The sequence below is a fragment of the Carcharodon carcharias genome, chromosome 22 (assembly GCF_017639515.1).
Source record: "Carcharodon carcharias isolate sCarCar2 chromosome 22, sCarCar2.pri, whole genome shotgun sequence".
Taxonomy (NCBI): domain Eukaryota; kingdom Metazoa; phylum Chordata; class Chondrichthyes; order Lamniformes; family Lamnidae; genus Carcharodon; species Carcharodon carcharias.
The window spans coordinates 54,967,564-54,979,903 of NC_054488.1; the positions used below are offsets into that span (position 1 = coordinate 54,967,564).

A 12,340-nucleotide genomic window follows, 5' to 3' on the forward strand; every position below is an offset into this window, starting at 1 on the left:
GTAATATCTTTGACATATTACTTGCTATAAAAGGTTCTTTTTGTCTATGACATCTTGGCAATCTCTTCTTTGCCTCTACCTATCACTGGCCCTCTATTCAGCTCTACCTGTCCCATCCCCCTCAACCAGCTTATATTTCATTTAATTTCTATTCTTCCTTAGTTCTGATGAAGAGTTATACGAATTCGAAACGTTAACTGTATTCCTCTCCGCAGATGCTGTCAGACCTGCTGAGTTTTTCCAACTAGTTTTGGTTTTGTTTCGGATTTCCAGCATCCACATTTGCTTTTATCTTCCAAATTTAACTTCAACATACTAGTAAGTAGTAAGAAGGAGGTCCTTGACCTCTCTGTCTCAATTTCTGGTGATAGACTGTCCACAAATATTCATTAGAAGCCCACCGACTCCCACAGCTACCTTCACTACAATTCACAACACTCTGCTTCCTGTAAGGACTCCATCCCATTCTCTCAGTTCCTTCACCTCCATTGCATCTGTTCCGATGTTGCTTCTTTCCAAAACAGTGCTTCTGACATCTTCCTTAAACGAGGTTTCCCACACACGGTGGTTGACAGGGCCCACAACCACGTCTGACCCATCTCCCGCGCTCTTGCCCTCACACCTTGCACTCCCTCCTAGAACCATGATAGAGTCCCCCTTGTCCTTACTTTTCAGCCTCTGCCAACTCCAGCATGATGCCACCACCAAACATATCTTCCCTTCACCCCCTCAGTTGGCATTCCATAGGGACCGTTCCCTCCAGGACACCCTGGTCCACTCCTCTAACACACCTAACACCTCAACCCCCTCCCACGGCATCTTCCATGCAATCACAGAAGGTGCAACATCTGGTCCTTTACTACCCCCTCCTCACTGTCCAAGGGCCCAAACACTCCTTTCAAGTGAAGCATGGCTTCACTTGCACTTCCCTCAATTTGATCTACTGCATTCGCTGCTCCCAATGTGATCTCCTCTACATTGGAGAGACCAAACGTAGACTGGGTGACCGCTTTGCAGAACACTGTTGGTCTGTCTGCAAGCAAGACCCAGACCTCCCTGTCACTTGCCATTTCAACAAATCATCCTGCTCTCATGCCCACATGTCCGTCCTTGGCCTATTGCAGTGTTCCAGCGAAGCTCAACGCAAGCTGGAGGAACAGTACTTCATCTTCCAGTTAGGCACTTTACAGCCTTCTGGATTTAACATTGAGTTCAACAACTTCAGATCATGAACTCTCTCCTCCGTCCTCACCCCTTTTTGATCCTCTTTTTCCAAACATTTATTTTTAAAATTTTTTGTGTATATATATTTTTTTCCCACCTATTTCTATTATTATTTTTAAAATATATCTCCATTCATTGTTTTATCCCCACCTTTTAGCCTATTTCAATCTCTCTCTCTCTCTCTCTCTCTCTCTCTCTCTCTTCCCCCCCCCCCCCCCCCCCCCCCCCCCCCCACCCCCCCCCACCACCACCACCACCACCAGCCCCCTGCCCCACCCCCCCCCCCCACTAGGGCCATCTCTCACTTGCTCATCCTGCTTTCTACTTTTAATGTCGCCATTAGCTTTAGCCAGTATCAATACCCCTTTGACTTTTGTTTATGACATCTTTTGCAATCTCTCCTTTGCCTCCACCTATCACTAGTCGACTATCCAGCTTCACCTGTCCCACCCCCCCAAACAGTACATATTTCAACATATTTTTCCTTCTCTTTAATTCTGAAGAAGGGTCATATGGACTCGAAACGTTAACTCTGTCTTTCTCTCCACAGATGCTGTCAGTACTGCTGAGATTTTCCAGCAATTTTTGTTTTTGTTGTAAGTAATGATCACCTGTAGATTCTTAGGATAAATGTTTCATCCCACACAATGAAGATAATGAAAAGTAATGGGAATCTGAAAGATATTCTCTTGAATTTTTTGGGGTGTAGAAGATTTGAATATTATGTATTGAAATGTAACAGAAATCGAATATTGATGCTTGATTGGTTGATTGTAGGTTCCAGAGAACAGTTTTGGATTTGTCACAGCAGTGGCGATTTGCCAATGTCCCTAACAATGCCAAGTTGGAGATGGTTGCAGCTGTACGTCAGCATGCTGGAACAGAGGGCAAGGTAGGTTTGCAGATCAGTTTGCTAATCTTGTTTTTCAATTCAATAACATTCATGGCCACACTTTCAAAAATATACCACGTTTAAATTTCAAAGTACTGTAATTAGGTTCCTTTTTAATTAAGCATTTGAAATATTTACTGTTAGCCCATTGTGCTGCTTCTTGACATTGAAGTGCTATTTCAGATGTTGCATATGTAATAGGTATGACTCATCCATTTTTAAGGGTTTAACTTTTTACATCGAGTAGATAATTTTAAAAAACTCATCTGTAAATTGTTGTGTTAATCAAGGTAAGCAGTGTTAATGTCATTGAATGGAGGACCTCTTCATGTAACCCATGTTGGCAACAAATGCTTGGTGCAAAGTGAAGCTCAATGTAGCCTGCATCAACATGTGCCTGAAAACCAACCTCAGTAAAATACCAGTGTGACATTCTCCTTTTCCAGCCCGAGTTTTTGTCTCTGGCATTTGTAACAGCTGACTAAGAAACAATATTGATAGATTTTTATTGTATAAGAAAAGTGCCTGGTAATTGAACAATGAAGACGAGAGCTTTAGTGTATTGCCAAAAATGTCAATGCTTGTAGTCTATTGTAACGACTCTGGCAAGTGCTTTCATATAGTAGATCAAATTCCAGCAATAGAGTTGCAATATTTTCATCACAGGAACTGCTAATCTTCCCTTTTTCTGCAATACATAGTAATTAGAATAATATATAGCATAAACAATGAGAAAAGACTGTGTTAGTTTTTGAACACACGAGGCATAGACCATAGTATCTAAAGCACAGAGCCATTTTCTTCAGGAGATGTTTTAAAAGTTAGATACAAAGTGGTTTTGATGTCTTTTGATGAAAAAGAACATTTTTGGATTGCTAATAAATTAATAAACTGCCTTGAGCTTTAAAAGTTAGTTTCCATTCCTTCAGATGAAGGAGTTGCCTAAACACCGTTTGACTGTAAGTTGTAAGCTGCCTTTGAATTGGGGCCCTGTATTTGTGTCTGTGTTAAACTACTAAACTCCCTCAACTTGGTGGGAAGAGGGTAGTCATATTGGTCGTGATGCCAGTTCTCAGCTAAAAGGAACAGGAGTAGGCCATTCAGTCCATCAAACCTGTTTCATTTACCTTAATATCCTTGCCCACCAAAACTCTTGGAAATTTCATTTGACTCATCATCCATAGCCTTTTGGATGAAGAGTTCCAGGTTTCCATTATCCAGAGAGTGGGGAAAAATACTTTCCGATTTCATTCTGAAATGACTTAGCTGCAATTTTAGGATTATGCTTTCTGGATTCTGGCTTCCCCCACTAGAGGGAACAGGATTTCTGTACCTATAGAATTCCTTTATTATTTTAAACACTAATATTTTGACTTTGGAGCAGATCAGGGATGGACAGAAGCTGATCCTGGTTTTTGAAATAACCACTGACACTGTCACCTCTCACGACTACAATGTACAGCTGAGAGAGGAAGATGGTGATACTGAGACCTATATTGGATGGATTCCAGAATCGATCTGTAAAATTCATTATTAAATCCCTATGGATGGGCTCCATAAAAGAAAACAATAGGAAGTCAGAATACAACATTATGCGAGCTCAGCTTATTAAATAATCTGTATATAAAGGATATGCATGTTAAAACTGCAATGGGAAGGATGTAACACAAAATTGCACGCTTGTTTTCTTCAAATTGTGCATTTTTACATTTTACTAAAAGTTAATGGAAGATATAACGGGATCATCTAAGAGATACTATTGCAGACTTGAGTATGCAAAAATGCAGTTATGGCTTAGTAACTGACTACATGTTTTATGAATAGCTTGTGGAATGAGTCTGTTAGAGGAGAAAAAAATCTTATTTCCCTCGGGCACTGTTTTTATTCTTCAAATTGAAGCATCCTTAACGCGATGATAGGTTCACCAGAATAGGCATGCTAGAAAATAAAGAAAGACATAAAGGGATGACCCTTTGATGAAAGTTGCCATGACAGATGTTGCACTAGTGCCCGCTCCCCTCCAAAACCAACACTTTCACAACAATAAAAGCCCTGACCACCACATTTACAGAATACCAGCTTATTCTGACCCAATCCACAAGAAAGAAATGAAAGATGGTAGTACCAAGCATTGCCTGTTTTTAGCAAGGAACTAAGAATTTGGAGTAGAAATTTGGTGTAGGAGAAGATGGGTTGATTAAAAAAAAATCCTTTATTTGTCACTGTCCACACACTAATGAAGACTACTTCAGGAGCACAGTCAGAACGTTCACATTTTGGCCATAATGATGGACCCATCAAGGTAGGTAAAGGTCTCCCATTCTGCAAAATTTAAACAACATTGTTTTATAAAAGTGATGTGGTTACTTCATGTTTCAGTCTGCCCACGAGGTACCTTTGAATCAAGTGAAATTTGGGTGCATTTGATGAGTTCCTTCCCACTAACATGTAACAATGAGCAACTACTAATTGTTTAGATAGGGCCTTTTTAAGTACAAAGGCAAAATACTGCAGATGCTGGAAATCTGAAATAAAAACAAAAAATGCTGGAAATATTCAGGCCAGGCAGAACCTATGGAGAGAAACAGTGTTAAAAGTTTCAGATCAACAGCTTTCCTTCAGAACTCGATCAAGGCTCATGGACCTGAAGTGTTTGTGACCCTATAGCTCAAATGTACTCAGAAAATTAAAGTTACGAAAAATTTGATGGATATACTTTGTACAATCCACATAAAAGGCCAGCACTTTATGAAACAATTATTTAATGGAATTGCCACTCGCAAATCAAACTTAGGAGGACGATTTAAAGATGGAATAATTATTTTCAATTGCATTGGAAAGTAAGAAATCAGATAAAGCGATAATCTTGGGTGAAGCTTGCAAACTGCATGTACCATATCAAATGGACTCAAGTTTACTAATGAAGTGAGCTGAAAGCAGATCTCATACAAATATGCTTTTCCTGAACAGGAAATTGTTTGTAAGAATGAGAGGTTCAAAGGGAGGACTGACAAGGTTGTAAAGAATGAGGTTTAACTGTCAGGGAGGGATTAGAAAGTAGGAATGTGGATTTAATCTTCACACCCCTGTTATAAAGTGAAAAATGACTGCAGAAGAACTAGAGGAAAGGAAAATTGTGGTTGCCACCACATCAGTGCTGGTGGAGGGATATTGGACATGCTCCAAGACCAGATGAATCCAACTGTTCAGAGTGTCAATACTCAGTGATGCATCCCAGAACAAATTTTTGTTTCATGCCTCCGTTGGCTTTGTTCATATTCCCTTTTAGCAAATATGTTTCCTTGACTGAGAACTGGCCTGGAGGCATGAAGACTATGTTCAAATCAAGTCACTTACTAAAGCAATTTTCTACAGAGTTTACAAAAAATCTGAACTTCTGGGCAATCATGAGAAACCATTTGCTTTTTCTTTCTCTGGTGCAGTTTGGTGCCAGTCACTACCAAGACTGCAGATGAGGCCAGTCAGTGACCTCCACTTATTACTGATGCATGGGTGCAAGTCTGTACTGAAGTGGTGCTCAATCATCCATTGCATTGTCTAGTGCCTAATGCTGTATCAAGCTCAACAAAATATACCATTTGGAAAAGGAATCACTTACTATTGACTAAGGACAGAGTGGAGATTTACAAGTTAATGGCATCTCCTTTGGTGACTCTTTGTTTTTGGCTTTTAGAGTTCAAAAACTGAACACCATGTTAACAAAGTTCTGCTTGCCTTATCTTTCCCCATAGCACTGCAATCTTTTCCCCCCTTCATGTATTTATCCAATCCCTTTTTGAAAATTATTATTGAATCTGCTTCCACCACCCATTCAGGCAATGCATTCCACAACTCACTGCATAATTTTTAAAATGTCAGCCACAAGTCACTGAAGCTGAGTGGAACCCCAGTGAAAAATCACCTCCACAGAAATACAGAGAAGAGCACTATTTAGGTATAGTGGAATACATTTAGCTTTGTGGAAAAAATACAGTGGTTAAAGTGTGCATTGCAGATGCATTGAAGTGCTTCAGTAGCAGAAGTGGCCAGTACTTAAATATATGTAAATTAATCTCTCCAGCGGTTTTGAACAGCAACAGCAGCTATATTCCAAAACAGTTGGGGGAAATGAACTCTCAACCCATCCTGTATTCTAGAATCTTCGGCGGGATTCAAAACACAACCTTTGTCTCAACCAATTAGAATTGAGTGTTTCAACTATGACACAATTTCCTTTACTAGCCAATCCTAATGAGAAGCTGATGTTCAAAGACAAGGGGATACACAAGTTCTGGGGAGCCATTGACATTCTCTTCTGGCAGATTGTGCTGTGCTGAACCTAGTTCAGAAAAGTTGATTTGGGGCATAAAAAGGAGCAGTTGTCCCAAACTGGAAATTGTTCAAATCCAGAGCCAGACCAAGTGGCAGCCAAAAGTGCCTGAAAAGAGCCCAGCAGAGTTCCATCAATTGCAGCCCTTGGTTGATCCAGCAGTACTTGGAAGATGGGAGCTGTGCTTACCAATCACAGCTATTGATTTGGTGCTAAGATAACAATGAGATAATTGGGTAACATTATACCATGTGATTATGTAGTTGCAGTAATTAAAACCTGTGAAATGTTTGACAGGTGTAGACTCAACCCTGGTTTATAGGAGGTGGAAATCATATGGCTGCACTTCACTCGTGCATTTTGCACTGTACTGGTGGGAGAAGCACAGTGATTGTACCAGCGCATGTCTCATTTTGTGTTTCCAAAGTTGTGATGTTTGTGACCTTGGATAACTTTTCTCAGTCCCATCATTATTGCACAGTGATAATGATTCACAGGGCAGCATGTTGCTGGTGGCTAATCTTGGGCCCCTTTACCATGGCGTATTTACAAAAACTATTTTACACAATCCTCTCTCTTCCCACTGCTCACCTGCTCCACAAAACAAATAATTTAATGACTTGTTTATTATTAAAAATACTAATTGACTGAGTCTTTATTTGGTTGGGGGGGGGGGTGCGAGAGAGAATCATTAAGTCTGATTTGTGCAGAATTCACAATTTATGGATTTGTTTATGTTAATTTAATAATTGTGCTCAGTAACTTATAAAGTCTAGTTTTCTTGAGTACAATCATGCTTGTTTAGGAGGGAAAAATGTGGTGTAGAAATGATTTAACCGCTTTTCAACCACTAGTGAAGTTAAAGTTTTACACATATATATATAATATATATATTTGTGTCCTTCGGTCAACATGACAAAGAACAGATTATCTGGTCATTATCTCATTGCTGTTGTGAGAGTTTGCTGTGTGCAAATTGGCTGCCACGTTTCCTACATTACAATGGTTGACTATACTTCAAAAGTACTTCATTTTCTGTAAAGTGCTTTGAGGTGCCTGGTGATCCTGAAAAGTGCTATATAAATGCAAGTCTTTATTTCGTTCTTAAATGTACAATGCCCAAAATTTCTGCGTTTCAGTTGTAGTTAGATTTGTAAAATTCAAGCATATTTGTCATGGTTTTATAGTTCATTTTAATACATTATTAAGTAGAAAAATTACTGTTGGATTAGGTTATTTTATTTGAATCATACCTGTTGGTTATAATACATGAGTTCTTTCACTGAAATGTAGAATTTCAAATATTGAAGATTTATAGGAGCTCTCTGCTTTAATGTGAAGCTTTTAATTTTATTATTGCATAATTTTGGACAGAAGACTGTGAACTTTTACAGAATTGCTGCAGGAGTTGAATTATTTACTTTTCAAAAATTTGTGCTCGTCAGGGTTTATAAATTTGAAAGGAAATAAAACAGAATAGAATGAAATCTGAATGTACTGTTAAAATAAAGCAATCAAGAGGTGTAAAATCCCAATACAAGTTAAAAGCAAATGTAATGTGCTGCCGCAATCAGTAACCTTTTGTGTAAACACTGTGTAAAATGGCTTAACAGCATGATTTATCACATAGACACGCTCAGTATTGAGATCATGGTTCAAATATAGCTCACACCAATGAGATGGAAGTCTGTCTGCAGATACTTTTATATTACTGTATATACTTGAGAAATAGTCAATGTTGTGTAAAATTCAGCCACCAACCTTTGGCCGAAAAATCCTTAATTTTTCATACGTCTCACGTATAAGTCGACCCCCCAAAATTGGCCAAAAAATCTAAACTGCTCCACTGAAGTCAAACTCTCCCTGGTGCAACCTACTCATTTGAAGGTGGCTGTTCAGCTCCCCATGTTCGCGCAGAATAATAAGGATACTTTTTGGCTTCTTTTGTGCTAGTGCTGGGGCTGGGGTTGGTAGTAGGATGACCAACTCCCAGCGGAAAATGTAAGGGACATTTCGGCATGGAGGCAAATCTGTAAAGGGAGGGAGGGGGCGTTACTCGCTGTCAGCCCATCCATTCAGCCACAGGATAGCTAGAACTCGAACGGTGTACTGTGGCCAGATGCGTGCGCAGAAACAAAGTCTCTGATAAAAAGGAGAAATAAAGGACAAAATACACCCCGGGAAGACCTGACTAAAGGCCAAATTGCAGGATGGTCTCGGGAAACCTGGAACAGTTGATTACCCGGCTTGGCGGGAACAGCCTCCAACTTGGCAACTCTGCAATCCGCTCATGTACTCCTGTAAGCAGTTAGGTAGTGAGGTGATAGGAGAGGGTGGATTTCAACCCCTCAGATATTACTTGTGTAAAAGCCGACACCACCCCCACCCGGCTTTTGACTAAAAACTTGGTCTCGGAAACTTTTATTCGAGTATATACGTTAGTCATTTAATTTGTATTCCAGGATTTTGGAAACTTCTGGCAATTGTGCTGTTTATCTGCATCTTTACCTGGGTCTGCAGGACTACCAATGGTGTACAGCAAATGGAGTTGGTAGTTTAAATACCCTACTGTGCGTTGGCCCTCAGATACCTAGGCCCTAATATTTACAGGGAGTTGTAGAGGGTGTGGGTGACACCAAAAATTGAAGAACCTCAAGGATGGGAATATAGTGATCCTGCCAATCTTAATGGCAGAACCTCATTAGTTTTGTCTCCTGTCTGGCAGTCTACCAAGCAGATAGCCTTGCCAGCGACCCGGAGGAAAACCGGTGGCAAGAGGCTGCAGCCAAGGGCCCTTCAGGTCAGTCCTTGGCAGTTTGGAGAGGCCTGGCAATGAGGGTGGGGGAACGGTCAGACCGCTGGAAAATCTGTGTAGCAGCAATTAATTTTAAATTGGGCTCCTAATTACACTGTGGGAGCCCTCTCCAAGGTGAGACTCGTTGGAGTTGTGTTTCTTGTGCTTAACCTTTCGATCTTCCCACCCCCTACCTCTCTATCACCTGTCGTGAGGTGGGGTTTGCTCGGTTATTATCTAGCCCCTCTGGTCTAGAATCTGAATTTAAAGGCCTTTTTTTTGGCTTATGGTTCCCAAATGAGGAGTGTTTGGCCAATGACTACACTTTTTATTCACAGTGCAGAATTCACCATTAGTTAGTGCTATTTTCACTGCTCTGGCAGTTTAACTTCAAGGAATGACAACTGGACCCTGTATACACTTTTAAGTTAGAACTGAAATGTGTTGCTGAGGAGCAGTAGCAATGTTGAGGAAACTTTACATTGCACTTACAGCTCATTCCATCCCTGCTTAAATGCCAAAAGTTTATTGTTGGCATTGTATGCTTTTAAAACATGTTGGTGATAATCTAGGGATGTTGACTTTGAAGTTTATAATCTCTGTGTACTAGTGCCAACAACCTATAAAATCCATTTAGATTGGACACCTTCTGCTTAAAAAAAAGCCTCTATTAATGAGTCTGGAAGTCTTACCACACCCTGTAATTTTTTCCTAAGTGTGGCAGTGTGGTGGAGCCAAAGATTGCTTAGACAATTTGTCCCGTTTGTTCTGAGTGTAGACAGGGACTGATATACGTTATATTCTGTTATTGTGATTTCCCATGTTCCTTGTAGCCCAAGTGTCATTGGGAGAACATTTAGGGGACACTGCTCATTCTATCTTAAGGTTTAGGCTGGCTATGAAAAAAGAGAATGAACAATCCAGAGTAAGAATAATTAACTGGGGAGAAAGCCAGCTTCAGTGGGGTAAGAACAGATCTGGAACGAATAATCTGGAGCCAAAGGTTGGCAGGAAAAATGGTAGCTGAACAATAGACTTCCCTCAAAGAAGAGATGGTTCCAACACAGTCAAGGTATGTTTCCTCAAAGAGAAAGGTAGGGCAAACAAATCCAGAGCTTCCCAGATGACCAAGGAGGTAAAAATTAAGATAAAGAAGAAAAAGTGTGCTTATGACAGGTTGAAAATAGAATTGAGAACCCAGGCTGAATACAGAAGGTTCAGAGGAGACCTGTAAAAGCAAATAAGACAACCAAAGAGGGAGTATGAAAACAGATGGACAGCTAACATAAAAGGGAATCCTAATGTCTTCTAGAGGCATATAAATAGTAAAAGGGTGGTAAAAGGGGAGTAGGAGTAGTGTACAGTTCTGGGTGCTGTATTTTAGGAAGGATGTGAAGGCGTTGGAGAGAGTGCATAGAGGTTTACGAGCATGGTTCCAGAGATAAGGAACTTCAGTTATGAAGGTAGATTTTCCTTGGGGAAAAAAGGCTGAGAGGAGATTTGATAGAGGCATTCAAAATCTTGAGGGACCTGGACAGAATAGATAGGGAGAAACTGTTCCACTTGTGAAAGGATTGAGAACAAGAGGGCACAGATTTAAAGTAACCGGCAAAAGAAGCTTAAACAATATGAGAAACTTTTGCACACAGCGAGTGGTTGGGGCCTGGAATGCATTGCCTGAGAGTGTGGTGGAGGCAGGTTCAATCAAGACATTTAAGAGAGAATTAGCTGATTATTTGCAGAGAAGGCAGGAGTATGGCACTAGGTGAAATGCTCATTTGGAGAGCCAGTGTATCTATGATGGGGTTGAATAGCCTGCGCTGTAACAATTCTGTGATTCTGGCACATCTTGAGAATTTAGGGTTTTAATTGCAAAACATTTATAGTATTTTTTGAGTTGATGTCATAAAAAGCATACAAAATACCTTTGAGACTGTGTTGCAAAACTGAATTACAGCACAGAATATGGAGGGACAACATGCTGTAACTGCAACCTGATTAACAACTGTAGAACTATGTGAACCAATAGAAGCAGAAGTCCTGGTGAAAACATCATAACCCCAAGTTTTTTTTTGGTTTACTTTTGATGAGGGCATCACTAGCAAGGCAGCATTTGTTGTTCTGAGGGCATTAAGAACCACCTATACTGTGTGGGATCAAAGTCGTATGTAGACCAAACTGGGTAGGTGTGGCAGATTTTTTTCCCTGAGTGACATTAGGAAGCCAGTTGTGTTTTTAGAACATTCCAGGAGCCTTTGTGGCCATTTTCTATTGCAAGACTAAAATGCACAAAGTTATTTTTAATCTGCTACAGTATTACTCAACGCTTAAAAGTATTCAGAACACATGATGTGATGATGAAACAAATCCTTATGTTATTTAGTATTAAAATATTGCAGCTGGTGGGCACTTCCTGTTTACTTTTAAGTTTTCATTTCCATATTTTATAATGGAAATGAAAGCTTGCCATACTGTAATTCCACTAATGTAGTGTGTGGTGTCACCATTGGCAAAAAGGTAGAATTAGAGCTTGCAACTTTACATAGACTGTTTCCATTATAAATGTGGACATAGGAATTTGTAATGGTAACATGCAAGAATAATGACAATATATGACTTAAAAATGTGGACCAAATTACATCTGTCACTTTGGCCCAATTTATCTCCTGCACTGTAACCTCATTTAATGTGAAGGCTACACTTGGCCTTTGCTCCCTGTGTACAAACCCATGAGTGATCAACCGTTATTACAGTAACAAACCTGCTCAAATATCATAGTAGTACCATAACAAGCTTTATGCAACTATTATTGTTTTCCCCCATTCTCTTTTAGCTTTGTGCTATTTTATACATCTGTTTTCCCTATTTTCTTGAGTCCCTAAATTGCATTTTAGAGACAACAGCTTTGTGCAAAAAAACCTGTCTCCAGAGTCTTGCTTTTCAGTTGATGGAGCAACCTAGAACTCTGAAGATTGACACGATCGAGCCAGACATAAACAGGTCAGCTTAGGATGAGTGATGTCGACTGTAGTGCAATAGCATGATCATGTGGTAATGGTTAATTTTGTGACCAGTAGAGTTATATTTAATTTTTTTTGAC

The 12,340-nt window shown here is 39.9% G+C and overlaps 1 protein-coding gene across 3 annotated transcripts in view; it reads left to right on the plus strand.

The window, feature by feature from the left end:
• aspscr1 (ASPSCR1 tether for SLC2A4, UBX domain containing) overlaps positions 1-12,340 on the plus strand; it is a 205,092-nt gene that overhangs the window by 7,780 nt on the left and 184,972 nt on the right. For all 3 annotated transcript variants that reach the window (XM_041217161.1, XM_041217159.1, XM_041217160.1), the window contains one exon: positions 2,002-2,116. In XM_041217161.1, the coding sequence (XP_041073095.1) occupies positions 2,075-2,116 (42 nt within the window). In that variant the 5' untranslated portion in view covers positions 2,002-2,074. The remainder of the gene's footprint in view (positions 1-2,001; positions 2,117-12,340) is intronic.